This window comes from Physcomitrium patens, chromosome 15 (assembly GCF_059467195.1).
Source record: "Physcomitrium patens ecotype Gransden chromosome 15, ASM5946719v1, whole genome shotgun sequence".
In the NCBI taxonomy this organism is placed as follows: domain Eukaryota; kingdom Viridiplantae; phylum Streptophyta; class Bryopsida; order Funariales; family Funariaceae; genus Physcomitrium; species Physcomitrium patens.
This window is the reverse complement of record NC_143424.1, coordinates 1,739,646-1,759,705: the sequence shown is the minus strand read 5'-3', so window position 1 is coordinate 1,759,705 and position 20,060 is coordinate 1,739,646. Positions and strand designations below refer to the sequence as shown.

At 34.7% G+C, this 20,060-nt stretch overlaps 1 protein-coding gene across 2 annotated transcripts; it reads left to right on the top strand.

Moving 5' to 3' along the window:
- Positions 1-8,166: 8,166 nt before the first annotated feature.
- LOC112292100 (rhomboid-like protein 11, chloroplastic) lies at positions 8,167-10,937 on the top strand. Of its 2 annotated transcripts, none has more exons than XM_024540256.3 (8): positions 8,167-8,453; positions 8,685-8,805; positions 8,949-9,070; positions 9,251-9,336; positions 9,540-9,580; positions 9,842-10,008; positions 10,160-10,222; positions 10,559-10,937. In XM_024540256.3, exons 1-8 carry the CDS (start codon positions 8,175-8,177, stop codon positions 10,721-10,723), a joined length of 1,044 nt encoding a protein of 347 aa, XP_024396024.1. In that variant the 5' UTR covers positions 8,167-8,174; the 3' UTR covers positions 10,724-10,937. The 2 variants fall into 2 exon arrangements, with proteins under 2 accessions (XP_024396024.1, XP_024396022.1); XM_024540254.3 differs by having other exon boundaries at positions 8,679-8,805.
- The last annotated feature ends 9,123 nt before the right edge of the window (positions 10,938-20,060 follow it).

Here is a 20,060-nt window from a genome sequence, read left to right as displayed (position 1 = left end):
CTACAAGATGATGAGAGGATTTTAGGTATTTATGAAGAAAATGGACTGGAAGATTCATTAGAATCGATTACATCTCTTGGGTTAGGGGATAATGATAAGATTGTTGAGATTCATTCAAGAGAGGTTTATATCATACTTGAATCTTTTCAAACACCAGAAGTCACTGTAGAGACGAGATATAAAACGGCAGATAAGAAGGTAAAGCCTATTGCCGGACCATTACCAGAAGATTCTAAGGAACAAATGGAAGAAGCATCAAAAGAAGCAAATTTAAGAGATCCAATGAGAATTGGACATCAGTTTACTAAAGAGACTTTTGAAGAATTGAAGATTGGTTCCCCTGGTTCTTTATTCTCGAAGGAAATTACTTGCTTCAAAAAGATGTTGGCTAAACAAGGTAGATCGTTTGCCTTCGAATCTTATGAAATTGAGTGTGTGGATCCGAATATTATAACACCTATGGTTATCTTCACTGTACCGCATGTACCTTGGAATCTAAGACTCATTTCAGTACCGAGGACATATTTACCTAAATTAGTGGAACTATTAAAAGAAAAGATAAAGATGAAAATATTGGAACCCTTATTTGTGCTGTATTCTAGTCGATAGTTTATGGTACCCAAGAAGAATGGGTCACTTCGGTTTATTCAAGATATGCAACCCATGAATGCAGTAATTATCAGGAATGCAGAAATTGGACCTATTGTGGATGAATTTGTTGAGGCGTTTGCTGGAAAGGCGATCTATTCAATGGGTGACTTGTATTCAGGTTATGATCAATTTCAACTTGTCGAAGGAAGTAGAGATATGACAACAATGAGGACACCACTTGGATTGGTTAGAATGTGCACTCTTCCTCAAGGTACGACCAACTCAGTTGCGCATATGATGAATGGGATGAATAAGGTATTGAAAGATTTTATTCCAGAAAAGAATATGCCTTTTCTGGATGATGTTCCTATAAAAGGATGCAGAGAAGGAGACAAGGATGAAACTTTAGATAAGAAGGGGTGTCGCAAATATGTTGTTGATCATATACAAGATTGTGAAAAGATTTTAACTCGACTTGGAAAAATTCATCTTACATTATCGGGTATGAAGTCCATATTTGGAGTACGAGAGGTTGTGATTGTTGGACATTTATGTGGATCTTACAGAAGAAAACCAGATCCGACTAAAGTTGATGCAATTGGAAGGATGAAAGATGATTGTGATTCTTTAACAAAGGTTCGCAAGTTTTTGGGTGCATGTGTATTTTATCGAATCTGTATCCCTCATTATGCTCACATAGCGGATCCATTATATGAACTGTTATGCAAGGGCTACCGATTTAAATGGAAAAAAAGGCATATTCAGGCAGTGCAAAGATTGAAGAAATTATTGATGTCACCTCCAATATTGAGGAAGGTTGATTATAAGTGCAATAGACTAGTGATTCTTACTATGGACGCTAGTCCAATTGCCATTGGATGGGCTGTGGGTCAAGATGATTCAAGTGGGAATAGATTTGCAGTTCGATTTGGGGCTAAAGTTTTAAGTATTCGTCAGCGTGCATATTTGCAAGTCAAAAGAGAACTTTGGAGAGTTGTTTCGGCTATGAAAGCTAAAAAAGACTATTTGATTGGGGCAGTAGTAGTAATTGAAACAGATTGCTTGCCATTGCTTGGAATGATTACTAACTGTTCAACGCCAGATATTGCAATGTTGAGATGGATTGCTTATATTAAGTCACTAAATCCAGAATTTAAGCATGTTACTGGGAATGACAATTTAGTAGCAGACATGCTATCTCGAGCAAGATACAAGAGAGAGGACAAAATGCTTGAAGACATTGATGACGTCGGATTGAAATTCTATTCAATATCAAATGTCAACAGAGAAGACAAGTTATTTCTTGAAGAATCTTATGAAGGAGAATTATTGGATATTGGTCATTACTTGAATACCTTGACTAAGCAGGGGAATTGGTTTACAGAAAAATTCAAACAAATAAGAAAAAAAGCATATGGATTTTTGCTTCGAGATGGATTCTCATGGAAGAGACCGAAGAAAGGAATTGGGATGCCACAACGAGTGATTGGCAAAAAGGAAGAAAAACTAAAATTATTAAAAGAGTTCCATGATAGTTTGTGGGCAAGGCATAGAGGAATCTGGGCTACTTTTGCTAAATTCAAGGAACGATATTGGTGGAAAAATATGTATCGAGATGTGCTCTCATTTGTAGAGTCATGTGAAATCTGTCAATCGTATTCTAATATCCGACATCGAGATGGTCTTCACCCTACGTATCCTCTAGCCATTCATTTTAAATGGGTTGTTGATTTGGTTATTATGCCAGTTGGGTTATGGCAGATGAGATATTTGATTTTAGCTCGTGAAGATTTATCAAATCAAGTAGAAAGTAGAGCATTGAGGACAAAATCTACAGAGGGGATTTGTAGGTTTTTGCTTAAAGATGTTATTTGCCGCTACGGATGTGTAGGAAAAATCACTGCAGATTGTGGAGAATTAAATGCACAAGAAGCTCGTAAGTTCTTTGAAAGATGTGGGGTTAAACTATCACTAACTACTGCTTATAATTCGGAAGGGAATGCAAAAAGCGAACATGGTCACCCACCAATTGTGAAAGCATTAGTTAAAGCTTGTAATGGAAAAGTTAAAGAGTGGCCATGGCTTTTGTCATTTGCATTATGGGCTGATTGAAGAACACATAGTTCAGTGACAGGATATATGCCAGTAGAACTTATGACAGGTCGAAAACTAATTATGTCGATTGAAGAAAAGGTACTTACTTGGAGTATGCTACCATGGGAAGATGGATTGCCAAGAGAAGAACTTCTGGCTATTAGGATTCGACAATTGGAGTAAAAATCAGAAGATGTGCAGATAGCATTGGAGAGGTTAAAAAGAGCAAGGTTACAGAACAAGGCGCAATTTCATAAGCAACATCGATTGAGACCTAAAGCAATCGAGGAAGGTGACTGGGTACTTGTTTATGACAATAGTCTGGATAATCAACATAGTACTTTGCGGAAATTTTTAAAACGTTGGTTTGGACCATATGTAGTAACAGCTGTTCATGATAATGCGACTTACTCATAACGAGAGTTAGATGGTACAAAATTGAAAATACCAATTGCAGAGAAGTGAGTAAAAATATTTAAACGAAGACATGCGGGGATGAATATGGAAGACCTTAATGAAGGTATAGAGATTCCGCAGCAAGAGATTGAAAGTGATTTGGATAATGAAGGTGACGAAGACAAACTGGATAAAGACATAGAGAATATATTCTAAATCAAATAGCAATTGGATAAATTGGTGCATACCGGAGGATGCACAGGTTCAGAGGGGTGGATGTCGTGTTGTAACACAAGTATACTGTGAAAATATAAAGAAAGAGGACTTTTATTAATATTCAGTTACCTCGAATATTGGGAGCAACGACCAATTCCAGTGCAAATACTGAGAGGCCAGGTTCAGTCACCCCGTTACAATCAGCCGGGGCATACTGAAATGTTCCATTCGATTCTAATAACGGGAGTCAGCAGGAAGGGAAAGGACCAATTCAATGATGGGTGAGCCTGGTTCGAAGAGCCAATTGGAACCAATTTCAAGACATCCAATCCAGGTCTTACTACGGGCCTCTTAGCTAATCTGACGCGAAGGACCAATTTGACCCAATTGCGGGAACATCCAGGTCTTACTATGGGCGTCTTACCCAATATGAGATCTGAATTGGTTGGACGACTCAATGTGGTCTCGATTACGGGGCTCCGATTCCGTTTCAAGTTGTTCCGTCTTTTGTGCTGTTCCGGGAACATCCTTTCGGTAAAAGGATCTCTTAAAGGTAAAAATGGAGGAGAAAGCTTTGACGGCGGAGCCAATTTCGGATCCAAGATGGAAGATTGAAGAAATTCAGAGGCTAGAGTTTGAAAAGGGAGAGAGCTTCATGCTTTGGGGCACGAAAAAAAGACAGAGAATTGGATTTTTTTTCTTCATAGGGTTTTGGGAAGACTGAGGCAATCGTTGCTAAAGTCAATGTTGTACTGGTGAATCGGGATTTTAATGAAGTGGGTGTGATTACTCTTGACTGTTTTGTGAAATCGAGTTACATCTATGTTGAAGAATTAAAAAGGTATCTGTAGGATTGAGTATGCGGAGTGAATAAAATTTATTGGGTTAATCTAACGAGACAGTCAGTAGATACAAGATCATGAGTATAAAGCGGTATCAAAGTTTAGCAGTTTGGATTGTTTGGAGTTCTCTGTAACGTCTAGAGACCTACCGGCTAGGGCAAAAAGGATTTTGGCGAGCAGTCAAAGGACATCCATATAGATTTACAGTATATTCTTGCAATTGTTTATATTTCAATAGTCAAAAACCGATAGACTGCTTGAATATTAGTGAATCTCCATACTACCTTCTACAGCTAGATGCCCAGTGCGTTTTCAAGTAAGAAAGCACGTAATACGACATCGGAATGGCACAAAGGACGGAATAGCCTGGAACGAAATTGAAGCCCCGTAATCGGGTCCACATTGAGTCGCTCGACCAATTCAGGTCTCATATTGGCTAAGAGGCCCATAGTAAGATGTGGATGTTCCCGTAATTGGACCGCATTGAGTTGCCCGATCAAGTCAGGTCTCATATTGGATAAGAGGCCCGTAATAGGACCTGGATTGGATGTCTTGAAATTGGATCTAATTGGCTCTTCGAACCAGGCTCACCCGTTGTTGAATTGGTCCTTTTTCTTTCTGTTGATTCCCGTTATTGGAATCGAACGGAGCATTTCAGTATGCCCCGGCTGACTGTAATGGGGTGATTGAACCTGGCCTCTCAGTATTTGCACTGGAATTGGTCGTTGCTCCCAATATTCGAGGTAACTGAACATTAATAAAAGTCCCCTTTCTTTATATTTTCACGGTATACTCGTGTTACAACACGACAACGGCATCTATTTCTTATATATACTATATTTACCATGGCTTCCATCCAATACTCATGCACAAGATTTTGAACATGAAGCATACTCCTTATATTTCTATAATGGTTTGATTTACTCTTTTAACAACTCCATTTTTTTGTGGAATATAAAGAATAGAGGTTTCTCTTGAAATACCTTAAATCTTCAAAAATTCATCAAAATGCTTTGACTTATACTCGCTTTCATTGTCTATGCATAATACTTTCATCTTCCATTCACATTATTTTTTGATGATTATCTTAAACTTGTTAAATCTTGAGAAATATTTATTTTTGGCTTTAAGGATGTAAATTCATATCTTCATTGAAAAATTGACAATAAATGTGATAAAATATCTTGTTCCTTCAATTGATGGCATCTTTATTTGTCTAAAACATCAAAATGCATAATCTCCAATAACTTGATTATATATATTGTAATTCTACTTGAAAATATTGCCTTTTATTGTTTACCTTATATATAACCTTTACAAGCACATATCAATGTATTGTAGCTAAATTTACCAAGATCAAAGCCACTTACCATAGATTAGAGCTACTTCATACTTTTGATATTCAAAGAAGTAGAAGTTTCCATCTCTAGAGCCTTTAACAATATTTTATCTATTAATATCTTTACAAAATACCTATTCATATTAAATTAAATCTTACAACCATATGATATAAGTTTACTTATCAAAAAAAGGTTCTTCTTCATCTTTGATACATGTAAGACTTTTTCTAATCTAATCCTCTTTATTTGGTTCTTCACAACAATCTCCACCATGATGGAGCCTATTTCAATGGCTTATACCATACTATTATCTCCTAACTAAATTTTTATTGCTAGAATTTTTTCATAAGTATCAAATAAAATTGTATGTTGTTATGTGCTTAGTAGTACCTAAATTCATAATCCACTTAGACATGGCACCTATAGAAGCTCTTTCACTTGCCATGAAAGCATAATCATCTCTAATTAAATCATTACGAGTATTATTTGCATTCTTTTTGTCTTCTTTCTTAGCTTTGTAATAATTTTTTATAAAATAACGTGGTTTTTTTACAAATAGAGTAATTTCTCATATTGCTTCTTACATTATCATATTGATTAGAATAACTACCTTTACTTTCTCTTGAAAAAAAATCAAAACTTTACTTTGAAGATTCTTTTATTTCTTTTTAATCAGTTCATGAATAAGTCTTGTCATGACACAATCCAATGTAAATTCATGGATAAGGCTCAAAAGAAATTATATCACAATATCATAATTTTTAACTAACTCATTAATAATTTCGAATTGATTTGCAAAAAAATTTACTTTGTCAACTTGAACTATAAGAACTATAAGAATCTTATTTATCTTTACATATTTTTATAGTACAACTTAAATAAAGATTCTTATAGTTCTTATAATTCAAGTTGAATTATAAGATTCTTATAATTCTTATAGTTCAAGTTCAACTTGTATCTTTATTATTAAGAACTTTTTTCTTGTCTGTAGAATATTGGCAAGGTTTCTATTCTCATAGATGTTGCAAAGAGTCTTTCATGTTTTTTTTGATCTACTATAAGTAATTATATATATAAAAAAATTATCATCATCAAGATTGATTGCAATCAATCCAAAAGCACATTTTTTACAAAAAATTTAATCTTTTTTTTCTTTTCATTAACATTGGTATTATGAAGCTCTTCACTTTCATCTACAATATTCCAAAGATCCAATGAAATTAACAAGAACTTCATTTTTTTTTTTCTAATGGTAGAAATTATCTCCTCTAAACTTCTCAATTATTCTCAAGTATTCACCTTCACTTAAAGCCATGTCTAAAGAAGAGGTGTATAAAAAAATAAATAAAAAAAATAAAAAAAATAATAGAACTTTCAAAATTAACAAGAAGGTTTTGTTGCCTTGAAAACCTAGAATGCCTTCTTTTTGAATAAACTAGTATTTTACTCTCAAATCACTTTCAACTTCACTTTTAAGACTTTTGACAAATCTCATATATTATATAAACTACTTTTATAAGCTTTTTCACTCTTCAATCACTTTTAAGCTTACAAAATATCTCTTAGTACTATTAGAGGTCTTTTAAGAACTTTAAGATACTTTATCATATAAAAATACAATGTTAGTATACTAATGATATAATTCGGTAAAAAAATATAACATTGGTATTCTAAAACATCATTCTAAGATATCTAATAATTTCTAATTCCATGTATGCACTTAATAATAAATAAGAAAAATATTACATTAAAAATTAGATGCAAAAAGTAGAATTAGAAGATTCCAAATACTAACATCAATAAAAACCATAAAATCTATTTTTTACAACAACAAAGACTTTAAAGAACTTCAAAATTCACAAGCAAAGGTGAATAGATCCACAATCAATTGAAGCAACATAACTTTCAAATCCTAAATACATATCATTAACAAGGTTGTACACAAAGAGAATATGAAGTAAGATGACTCTTACTTCGAACACCTGTTACTTATAGGTGTTGGTTGTTGCCCTTATTAACAACTTCCATTCTTTGATATTTACATCCATCCAAGGATATAAAAAGTATATCTATTGGCATCTTATCTACTACAAATATATGTTTTTAATATATCTTTTATTTTCCTAAGATCTTTTTGCCAACTTATCTATTTTAAAGATATTATATATTTTATATTCTTACCTAATATTTAGATATTCCCTAATTGATCATTTATCCTCTTGACCTTGTCTCTTGACCTCGTCTCTTATTCATAAGATGGCTTTTCTACATACCAAGAATCAATTCTTTGACCATTGACAACTTACTTAAGATAATATCATGTGTAAGGTAATTTATTCTATATTTACTTTTTCTCACTTACTTTAACAAATACATTCTTAAATAACACATTGGGTAATAAATTTAGGTATGTGAGTTGAATAGACTAATTTCTGCAACTGTCAAGGAATTGATATATATTTGTCAAAGTTATGTTTCTTCAATCATTAGACTAGCTCGCGAAGGAGGTATACCCCAGCTTGGTCTGCCTCATTGGATGATCTTGCAACTATTCATCCAGGGGCAGTCGTGTGGAACCAACTGGGTATCCGCTCCGTCAAATTTCGTTGAAGATGCCTTGGAAGCATCGTCACTCCCTGAAAAGCGTTCGTCCATTTCGTGGCATTCGTCGTGCGGAAGCACTCCACGTCCGTCGATGGTCGTCGCTGGAGGCCCTCAGTCAGGTAGGAAGAGAGATCAAGGCTTCCTCAGAGGCTTTGGGGTTTGCGAAATTTTGCTGGAGAGGGGGCTTGCTATGGCGTCCGGCATGCTGCGCTGCACGCACCTGGCATTGTCATCGAGGGTTCAAGGACTCGCGCATTTCAATCGAGGAGCACGTGGGAATTCCGATGGATCCTTGGCGTCGGAGCGCGCTACTCAATTCTCGAAACTGTCACTGCCGAGGTCACCGTCGCCTGTAGTTCCATTCCCCGAGGTATGTCTCGGTGTTTCTGTGATTTCATGAGCATAATCTTCTTCGTTGAGCCTTGAGGTAGAGTACTACGTTGTGGTCGTCGTGGTGTGCAATCACGCTTTCTTACCTGGGGGTTAGGTCTTGCCATCGAAGCGCTTTTTTAAGTATGACTCTGCGAAGAGTTTCTTTTTTGCAAATCCATTAAATGTCAATTATCAATGTGTCGTGATTAACCAAGCTATGAAGTGTCAGGGACAAACTTCACCTCTGAATACCGGGAGGTTTGGGTCTGTTGAGCTTAGCCGTCGTGGTACTCGAAGCATGGCGAAGGATCCGGGAACAGAATTACAAGCCCTTAGGGGCAACGGTTCAGGTATTTTCTCATACGGAGTTTAATCAAGGAGTTTGGATGCACATGTGCCTCCCTTCGCTGCATTTAATGTGAACCAGACGTCAACTGTATGATGGAATGTACTTGGACAGTCATGTTTGCTGATTGGTATCAGAAATGGACAGGGAGTATATCACAATTGGAGCTCGAATCGTCTGGGAATCCGAAGAAGAAGGCTTCTTTTAATGGAATTTTTACCCTTCTGCTAATTAATTTCGTGGCATTTGCTGCCGATCACTGGCTTAAGGTGTGACTGCTTCCGCTTGAGTGTGTTTTAAAATCTGGCGTCATTGAGCTCGTCATTCAGTGATTTGTTTGGGTCTGCTTTGAAGTATCTACTATGTTAGGAGGGGTCTGTTATTAGAAATTTGATACTGGGTAATATTTGGAAACTGCCTAACTCAAGAAAATTCTGGGATGTATGTAGTTGCCTTTTGTAAGATCTCTATACCTGTATCACGACTTCCCACGCTGGTATCAGTTTTTCACATCAACATTCATTCATGCGAGCTGGTGCGTCTCAGTTTCTTCGTCATAATGTTTACTCGCATTACAGAATCTCTATGACTTGAATTTCCGTGAATCGTTTTTTTGATTGCAACAGCAGTAGTAACATAATCCAATCACAGTTGAAATATTGGGCATGTGGTTGGTGCAGAGAGCTGTTGTATGTGACTGTCACTAGTATACCCACATCTGCATCCTTAGTTTTGCAGGGCCCACCTTTCCAGCAACCTCTTCTTCTTGTACATATTTGGTATGGCTCTCCATCTCAATTTCCTTTCTACTGTCTACCTTTCAATCTAACATATCTAGCGTACGATCTGTAGATTGAATGTCGGATTCCAGTCACTGATAATTTCACATGAGCAGTTCGTAGCGGATATTCTCCGATTTCAGAGATTTTCTACTTTCAATTTTAAAAGCAAATCAATCTTACTTTTTGGTTTTTTTCCTTTAAGTTAGATATCTGTTTTTCCCCTGGCACAACATTACCTCTCTGTGTTAATGTTGGCAGGGAAGCTTGTGGAGGAAGAAGAAGGAAGCTTTGCAGTTTGGTTATCTTATATTTTTACAGGTGTTGGTGCGAATTTGGTCTCATGGTTGATATTGCCCCGCACGGTAGTGTCAGTGGGCGCCTCCGGGGCTGTATTTGGCCTGTTCGCTATTAGTGTGCTTGTCAAGGTATATTCGAGTTACTGCAATGTAATTTTTCAATTTTGGTGTAATTGTAATTAACATTTCACGAATCATGTCATTTTTAGCAGAAGAGGTCATACAAGTCATTGAAATTCACGATTACAGAATATCTAAAATGTTTTTTATGACTTTGCAGCTGAGCTTTGATTGGCGCAAGATACTGGAGGTTCTTATTTTGGGACAGTTTGTGGTGGATAAGGTACTGTTTTCTCTTGCTCAAAACCTTGAATGTAACACTGCTCCTGAATCAATCTCCTCGAGTTGTGTAGGATACTCAGTTCTTTGCAAGGTTTTTGCCAGCGGAGATGGACATAAAGAGGGGGTTATCAAGTTCTCCTTAAGAGTTCTTTTCTGTACATAATCTGAATGGGTGCTTGAAAGTACAGCCCCAACAATATAAATGTGATCCTTACATCGAAAGTCATCAAATATAGATGTAGTTTTATTTTTGTAAGTAGCTTTTATTTTACAAAAATAGAGTCTAACCAAAGGAACGAAATACTCATAGTTCTTTGGGTTCTAATTTACTGCGTAGGTGATGGAAGCAGCACAAGCTTCAACGCAGTTGGCAGGGAGGACTTTCATGGGAGCATCAAATATCAACCACATCGCTCATCTATCCGGAGCTCTTGTTGGGGTACTACTCATTTGGTTGCTGAACGGTATATCACATCTGGCAGACAAGCCATCGAGCAAGTAAAGCTGCTCGTAAGGCCGAATCCTAGTCATTTATTTCGACGTTACCACTTCTTGTTCAACATTCATGGCACCAATCTTAGTTGAAGTGAATTATTGTTTGTATCAAGTTCTCAGTTTGATCCACTAATGCAGTCAACTAGTGTATCCCAGGTTTGCCCTGGAGGTGGGCAGTGTAATTAATTAAGCATTTCTGTAACCCTGCAATTGATCACTTATTTCCTTGTCTGTTTGTACGAGTCATGCATAGGTAATAGTTTCTTTTTCGCAACTACTCTTTTATCTGAAGGATCAAAATGTAATTGCAATTAGAAGACGACTAAAATAATCATACTAGCCAACAATGCTATTAATAGCCATCGAGTGGGCTGAATGGCCTCTACAAACAACATAAAGGATAAGAATTTTAGAATTAGAATAAAAATTCTATCATTCAAACATTCTATAATTTGAGAAGATAATGTTGAATTGATTTGAATGATAATGCAATTTTTTTATCAAAAAACCCTTTTTGGCCTTATTGACCAATACTTGTATATAAGAATAGAGAATGTGTGCACAAATTGTATTTAATTAAATATAAAATTACATGCATGTGTGTTCAATTGTTGATTTTTTAATAACAAGTTAAAAAGTAAGAAGAAATGTTGCAATTATTTTTGCTACCATCTATGTTTGCAAGAAGAAATGTCACAGCTATTTTTGCTAGCATCTATATTTGTAACTCTATTGTTTTTGCCAACAATAATCCTTTTGGAATATAAATGTTTAAAATAGTCACAAAATTCTTTAATTTGCTCATTATTACTTAATAAGTAGTTTTTAAAAAGTGTTATCAAGTAGTTTTTAAAAAGTGGTTGATGCTATATCTAAAGATGATTTACCTTATTGAACAACTATTTGACTACAATCCAAATTAAATCTTTTTATAGGTCTATGTTAGATGTTAAAAGAGAAGGTGATCTTAAATTAATAAGAACTAAATTATAATGCTAGATTTCATCAATGATAAAGCAAAGAAAAACTATGACTAAAAAATGACAATAATTTTTAGTAAAAATAAATTAAAGATCAAGATCAACATGAGCATTACATTAAAAAAATAAAATAAATAAATAAATAAATAACATAGATGATGTTAAGTCTTTCTAAACTTTTATGTTTAAAGGAGATGCTCAATGTATATAGTATGTAAAGACCATGGCATTATTAACCTTCGTTACAAAAAATATAGTACAATCTAAAAGTACCACACCTTAACATATAAGAACTTTGAAATTTTAAAAAATTATTTGGAATTAAATATATATATATATATATATATATATATATATATGGTGCAATTAAATAATTTATAAAAAAAAATTCTTCAAAGTCATTATTTCTACCAAATTGCTTGTATCAAATGGTACAACAATATTCAGATAGTAAAAAAAGAATAAACATTGATTTCTTCAAAAATACTAAAAATACTAAAAATACTAAAAGTACAATCAAAGTTATAATTTTAATAGTAAAGAATCTTTTGAAATTAATGCATCAAAATTATGCATATTAATTAACAACAAACAAAAATTTATAGATTAATTCTTTGAAAAGACTAAAAAAAATCAATTATTAGAAAAAAAAATAATAAAAAATAGATTGAACATAATAACATATTGTAATGAATTTTATAAGAACTACCATTTGAGACCTTATTGAAGTGGTATAATGAACATTTATATTGATACTAATAAAGATAAGTTAGGTGAAAGTACATAAAAGTTTATGAATTTAATAATGTCTAATACAGAAGCTTTATAGATATAGATTTGACTTTCTGTTAGGGACATAGTCCTTAGAACCTTCTAGAGACAAGTTTCTAGAACCTTCTAGAAGCAAGTCTCTGGAACCTTCTAGAAGCTTCTTAGTTGGTAGAAGATATTAGGGACATAGTCCTTAGAACCTTCTAGAGACAAGTTTCTAGAATCTTCTAGAAGCAAGTCTCTAGAACCTTCTAGAAGCTTCCTAGTTGGTAGAAGTTGCTTGAGAAGCTTCCTAAATAGGAGTATATATTCGAATCGAGGCTAAAGAGTTCTTCAGTCTCGACAATACATCTCTTGGAGCTCTAGCTCACTTCTCTAGTGTTGTTCTTGTATTCATCTGATTAATCTAGTTCTTGCCAGTTCTTCTTGAACTTCTTGTTAGATCTCGAGTCAGTATTTCTGTGTCCGTGATAGTTTGTTGAGACTTCACTCACCTCGAATATCAGAGTTAGTTTTTTCCTCGTTAGAGTGTGGATTACTCCTTTGCTTGGAAGTGTACTAGCATTTTAGAGGTTGCGGATTACCTTTCTATAAACTAATACTTCTTTTGTTACAATATTGGAGTCTTATTCTTCTTGGAGAGAGTGGATTATTCCTTTTCTTGAAGCTCTTAAGGCATTTTAGAGGTTGCGGAGTACCCTCCTCTAAACCAATATTGTCTTCTTGTAGAGTCATTTCTGTCCTTCTCTTAGAATGGTCGGAGGCCAAGACATTAGTATAATAGAAAGTTCGGAGTCCAAGTTAGATGCTATCATGAATGCCCTCGCTACGTTATCGCAAAGAACTGCAGAGATTGAAGGAGTCATGGCAAGGCTTCATAATGATAGAGCATCTGGGATGGCATAATCTAGGTTGCATCAGCCTCAAACTTCTGCACTTGGAGAAGCAACTTTGCCTCAGGTTCGACAAGCACCACTGGTTCTACAACATAAGGAGCCCCGAGTTAGCCTTCCGGACAAGTTCGATGGTACGCGTTCCAAGTTTCGAGGATTCATCAACCAAATCAGGTTGATAACAGTTTTATAGCCCGAATGCTATCCAACGGAGGAGTCACGTGTTGGGCTTGTTAGAACCTTACTTACACGGCAAGCTCTATCATGGTTTGCTCCTTTGTTTGAGAAACGATCGTCCATACTAAACAACTTTGAAACCTTTTTGGAGGCATTTGCAGAAGCATTTGGTGAACACGACAAGGTTTGATGGGCTACAACAAAGATCCGGTCACTACAACAAGGGATGCCCTCTACATCAGTCTATGCATCGAACTTCAAGCAATTAGCATGCGACATCAATTGGGACGAAGAAATGTTGATGAGTCAATTCTATTAAGGTTTAAGGGATGATGTGAAGGATTTGCTGTTAACTCTTTCTGATCCACAAACGCTCAACGAAGCTATTAGCCAAGCTATGAAGTGCGATAATCGCCTATTCCAATGTTGCCAAGATCAACGTTCAAGACAACATACGGTTTGCCACGCCCCAACTATGTCGGCAAGCAGCGTGAATTCACATTCAGAGGTAGAAGACATGCAAATTGATGCGGTACGTGTCAAATCTCTTACCCTAGAAGAAAAAAAGTGGCGTATGGAGGAAGGTCTATGCTTGTATTGCGGTGAAGAAGGCCACAAAGTTGGAAACTGCCCCAAGAAGCAAAATTGACATATTGTCAGGACTAAAGGCGCGTTTGTTCAAGAAAACGAGGATGCCCAGCCACAATAGGAACCGTGCAGCTGGACAGTGAAATATCGCAATAACAACCAGGTTCTTTTCTTTCCGTTCAACCTGCCCTTTGCTTTACAATCCCTTTGCTTATTGGCCCTCAGAAACTGAGAACCTTAGCATTATTAGATTCAGGAGCATCTGCTTGTTTCTTAGATGAAGAATTTGTAAAGTGTCATATGATCCCTCTAGTACAAAAATCCAAACATGTTCACATTGAGGTCATAGATGGGCGACCTTTATTGTCTGGTAGTGTCACCCATGAATCAAAACCTATAGAAGTGATGTTTAAGGGCCATAGTAGTCATATTATTTTCAATATTATTAAAACCCCATCAAATCCTATTATTCTTGGTCTTTCCTAGTTGGAAAAGCATAACCCATCCATAGATTGGAGGTTGCGAAAGATGACCTTTTCCACAAAACCACCCAAGAGCAAACCTAGTAGAAAACCCCAAATAGAGAAATCCTTATTCATTGGAGCAAGAGCGTTTATAAGATCGTGTAAGGAAGGCACACCGTTTGTCATTTATGCGACTCCAACTACTGGGGAGAAGATCTCGACAATAAGTATACCTGAGCAATATAAGGATTTTAAATACGTGTTTCAAAAGAAGAATGCCGACATGCTACCGGAACACCGACCATATGATTGCGCCATAGACTTGCAGGAAGGAACATAATCGCCTTTTGGCCCAATCTACAATCTATTGCAGACGGAGTTGGCGGAGTTGTGGAAGTACATCGACGAGAATCTAGCCAAGAACTTCATCCGTCATTCAAAATCGTCAGTTGGAGCACCCATCTTATTTGTGAAGAAGAAAGATAGCTCGTTGCGGATGTGCGTGGACTATTGAGGCCTCAACAAGGTAACAAAGAAGAATCGTTATCCGTTATCCTTGATTTCTGGTCTCTTAGAATAACTTGGACGTGCAAGGATTTTTACAAAAATTGATCTAAGGGGAGCTTACAACCTCGTACGAATCAAGGAAGGAGATGAGTGGAAGACAGTGTTCCGTACAAGGTATGGCCAATTTGAGTATAATGTCATGCCCTTTGGTCTTACCAATGCTCCAACGATCTTTCAACATATGATGAATGATATTTTCCGAGCGCACCTAGACGATTTTGTTGTCATCTATTTGGATGATATTTTGATATTCTCCAAAAATGAGGAAGAGCATGAAAAGCATGTTCGTTTGGTCTTGGAGAAACTACGCGAGCGAGATTTATCTAAAGCTTGATTTATTGAGTCCGTCAACAAATAACAATCCAACAGCTGAAGGATTTTGCGAAACAACTATCAGAGCTTCAAAATACATTGAAGCTTCAATTACAATCCGCTCAAGAATCCTACAAGGCGTTTGCAGATAGATTTCGGAATCAAGCACCTACTTTCAAAATTGGAGATAAAGCATGGCTTCTTTGACAGAATATCAAGACCAAGCGACCATGTGATAAGTTAGACTATCGAAGATTGTGACCATTTATCATCTAGAGGCAAATCAATCCAGTGGCATACCATCTGGAATTATCGGCTTCTATGAAGGTACATCCAATCTTTCATGTTTCTCTGTTGGAGCCTTATCGAGGGTCGTCTTTTCCTGGAAGAGTGCAATGTCTGCTACCTAGTATTGAGATCGAGAACCACGAGGAATACGAGGTTGAAAAGGTGCTGGATTCATGGCGAAGGTGGGACAAGTTGGAGTATCTTGTTCATTGGTGCGGCTACGACATTAATGAGTGAACGTGAGAGCCAGCTGAAAATCTTGCCAATGCGCCACAAAAGGTACAAGAGTTTCATCAACATCCTCATAAACCTAAGCCGATTTGATGATAGCTTCCTTCTGAAGCTTGCTCACCCAAGAATATAAGAAAGGAAGAGAGTACCTCCAAAATTCGTAGTTGATGTAGTTATTTTCTCCAAGATAAAATAGAATTTTTTCAGTAGCCATAGTTTGGTCTTCTGATATGGATAGCCAAGAGATAGATACTATGCCAGTTAGATTATGTCAACCGACTAGCTCACGAAGGCAACCCCGAGATGAAGAACCGCCTACACCACAACGACGACGGAGGATACCGAGTAATCGATCACTGGTGATTGTATTTGAGTCCGAGCCTGCTTATGATGGTCAGCCAGAAGGCGTGTTTGCAAGACAATTTCACAATGAGGACACGGAAGTTCATGCTTGATCAGAAGTTGAAGGAGTGGGCCACTACCATTGGCTTCAAGGGCCTATGAACCACTTGCCTCGTGAACAACAGTTGGAGTTCATAGCAAATGTTATGCGACAGATCTTCATTTTCTTGCATTGGTAGTGATTAACAACAACATTGCTTCTCAGAGACCTCAAAGCTAAAGGAGGGGGTGATATTAGGGACAGAGTCCTTAGAACCTTTTAGAGACAAGTTTCTAGAACCTTCTAGAAGCAAGTCTCTGGAACCTTCTAGAAGCTTCTTAGTTGGTAGAAGATATTAGGGACATAGTCCTTAGAACCTTCTAGAGACAAGTTTCTAGAATCTTCTAGAAGCAAGTCTCTAGAACCTTCTAGAAGCTTCCTAGTTGGTAGAAGTTGCTTGAGAAGCTTCCTAAATATGAGTATATATTGGAATCGAGGCTTAAGAGTTCTTCAGTCTCGACAACACATCTCTTGGAGTTCTAGCTCACCTCTCTGGTGTTGTTCTTGTATTCATCTGATTAATCTAGTTCTTGCCAGTTCTTCTTGAACTTCTTGTTAGATCTCGAGTGTATATTTTTGTGTCCGTGACACTTTCTAATTGTTTGTAGGTTGAAAACTTGGCTAATAAGGGGTTACTTTTCATACAGCTTAGCAATGTGGCACACATGTAAGAAACTTGCCTTGCAAGTTGGACATGTGTTGGATGCCTTATAAAATGTTGCCATGTAATTTCTGAGTTAAATAGTATATTTAAAGGTAAAAGTGAGGCCTTCTTCACTCTTATCAACATATTTCTTGCATTTTTGTCTAAGTTCAAGAATCTCTAGTTTTATTAATTTGTCTTTGATTTGTTAACTTTCTCTTTTTGAGTATCACAAGAGTGTATTTCTTCTTTAGAATATTTTTATGATTCATATCTTTAATAGGTAGTAGAGAAAGATATGTGTAGAAACAATGGACTAAAGGCAACAAAGGTGATGCAAAAAAAAAAAAAAAAAAAAAAAAAAAAAAAAACATTTTAGACCAAGGACTCTAATTGATTGGAGAAAATAGACAACACAATATTAGTTATTTCTATTTTCACCAATGTTGGTCATGTCAATTCAACATTGTCCAATATTATCTATATGTGTGCATCTAAGGACCTTCTTAGAGATCTAAAGACATCCACAATCTATAGATGTTTTTAATAAACTTAGAAGTCTATAGTAACAATATTAGACATATTCTAGAAAGACTCTCTACATAGCCTTTAATTCAAAGCTAACCAATCATATTTGTTTGCTAATTCAAGTCATATTATTTCAAAGTGTTGCATTTTTTCTTAGGCTCTTTTCACCTTTGGACCACGTTTCTTTGTACATCTCTCATCTTTCATAAACAATGGGCTAAACAAGCATATAAAAAATTATTAAAATTTCCTAAATCTTTTATTTAAATAGATGCTTATTTAAATCATTTATCCTTTTTGTTGCCTAATCTGGAGATAGCTTCTTAATACTTGTAAAATATTTCCTTTCAACTCAATATATATAATAATACATTATGTATTTATATAAAAAAATTATTTATCTTTACATATTTTTTCTATATTATAGATTATAAAAATTAATTAATAATTATTATTATTATAATTATAATATATAATAATTTATAAAAAATTATTGATAATTTAGTATATTTTAAATTTAAATTTAATTTATTGATTGTTATAAGATTGTATTACATAGGACATATTTTTCATTATTTATAATACTTTATTTTTATCTTTTAGACTATTATATATTTATTGTGTACAATAGTAGTACATACATGAATGAACTTTTTATCTTTAAAATAAGTGATTTGATTTCATATTCATGTGATATATTTTTATCAATACACATATGTATTTCATCTGATTTATCAAGAAAATGGTACTGAAATTTAATTCAATTGATTTTTTAAATCTAAATATTAACTAAATATATTATAGAAGACTACAAAGACGTTGTGTAAAACATAAAAATATTCATATAATATTATAAAAAATATGTTTTTATTTTATTCTATTTAAGATGATATTTTAAAATAAAATCAAAATTATGAAGATTTATGAAGATTTATTGAAGATTTATTGAAGGTACTCAAATTATGAAGATTTATTGAAGATAATTAAATTATTAAGTAAAAAATTAATTCAATCATTTTTCATTTTTTAATACAAGGTCTTAAAACAAGACTAGTGCAATTAATAATCTAACAAGTTTAAATAATATGCTCTTAGTAAAAATTGTATTATATTTTAAAAAGATAATTTCAAAATTAATATTTAATGATACTATTAACATGTTGAAGATATTCATTGTTGCAATGAGATTCATATTTTAGAGATTTTGTTGTGAAAACATGATAGACAATATTTGTTGGGAATGAAAGGTACTAAAAGCTAAAGAAAGGGCACTTCCAGTGTCCTAGTTAAGACTTGGATAAGTCATAGCTTTTGATTTGTACAATATGGGATATTCAATACTCCTCCTCTAGAAGTAGGACTTAATTCTCTATTGAAACAAGACCTAAGAGCTAAAAGCTAGAAACTTATCTCTAAAATAAATTTTTGAGAAGATATGTGCACCATTAGCTCCGTGGGGCAATACTCCAAACTAATTTTTTCTTTTTCAACACATTGCTTAATGAAATAATATTCTATATCCTAATACTTTGTACGACCATGGTATCCTAGATTTTTAGTAATAGCAATCGCATTCTCATTATTCTCATAAATGAGAATCATTTTTAGTTTTAGAATGTCATAATTCCTAAGTACTTTGCAAAGCTACAAAATCTTCTTTGTTGTAGCAATCAAGGCTGCATACTTTGCTTCTATTGACAAAACAAAAATCAAAGATTGCTTCTTGCTTAATCAAGTGATAATTGCTCCATCCAATAAAAATTCATAACCTCCTACTAAACAGTATATCTCTATACAACCTGCTCTATCTGCAACATTATAGCCTACAAGTTGCAAATTTGCTTCCTTTCCTTTATATTGTAATACCAAATAATTTGTTCCTTATAAGTAACAAAATATTCATTTGATTCCTTGTCAATGTGAAATATGTAGATGTGCCATGTATTGAGCAAAGTGTTTATTAGCAAATGTAATATTATATCTTGTACTATTTACAAGGTATAATAACAAATCTAAAGCTTTTCATAAAGCTTTATATCTTTTGCATCAAAAAGATCATCATTTTCATGCTTAGTGACATGACTTTGTACCATTGGTGTAGCAATTATCTTTGCATCTTTTATTCCAAATTTGTCCAATTTTTGATAAATGTATTAGTTTGATTTAAATTAATTGTATTATTTTTCTTATCTTGTAAAAAATCAATACAAAATAAATCACTAGATTTTCCAAGATCTTTCATCTTATAGCACTCTTACAACTCATCCTTATATTTCACAAGAATCTCAAAGTTCTTGCTACTAATAAGTACATCATTGACATAGATAATTAGTGTAAGAACTAATCCTTCCATGTACATTATGTACAAATAAGGATCTGATTCTAAGCACTCTCAACTAAGATTCAACAAAGATTTATCCAAACTCTTCTTCTATCCACATCTAAATTGCCTCAAACCAC

Bases quoted from the DNA above. Each gene is read 5' to 3' on its own strand.
- LOC112292100 (XM_024540254.3), top strand. From the start codon at position 8,175: ATGGTCGTCGCTGGAGGCCCTCAGTCAGGTAGGAAGAGAGATCAAGGC. The intron at 9,337-9,539 runs GTGCGTCTCAGT...TTAGTTTTGCAG, and splicing joins ACATTCATTCATGCGAGCTG to GGCCCACCTTTCCAGCAACC. The intron at 10,223-10,558 runs GTACTGTTTTCT...TTTACTGCGTAG, and splicing joins GACAGTTTGTGGTGGATAAG to GTGATGGAAGCAGCACAAGC.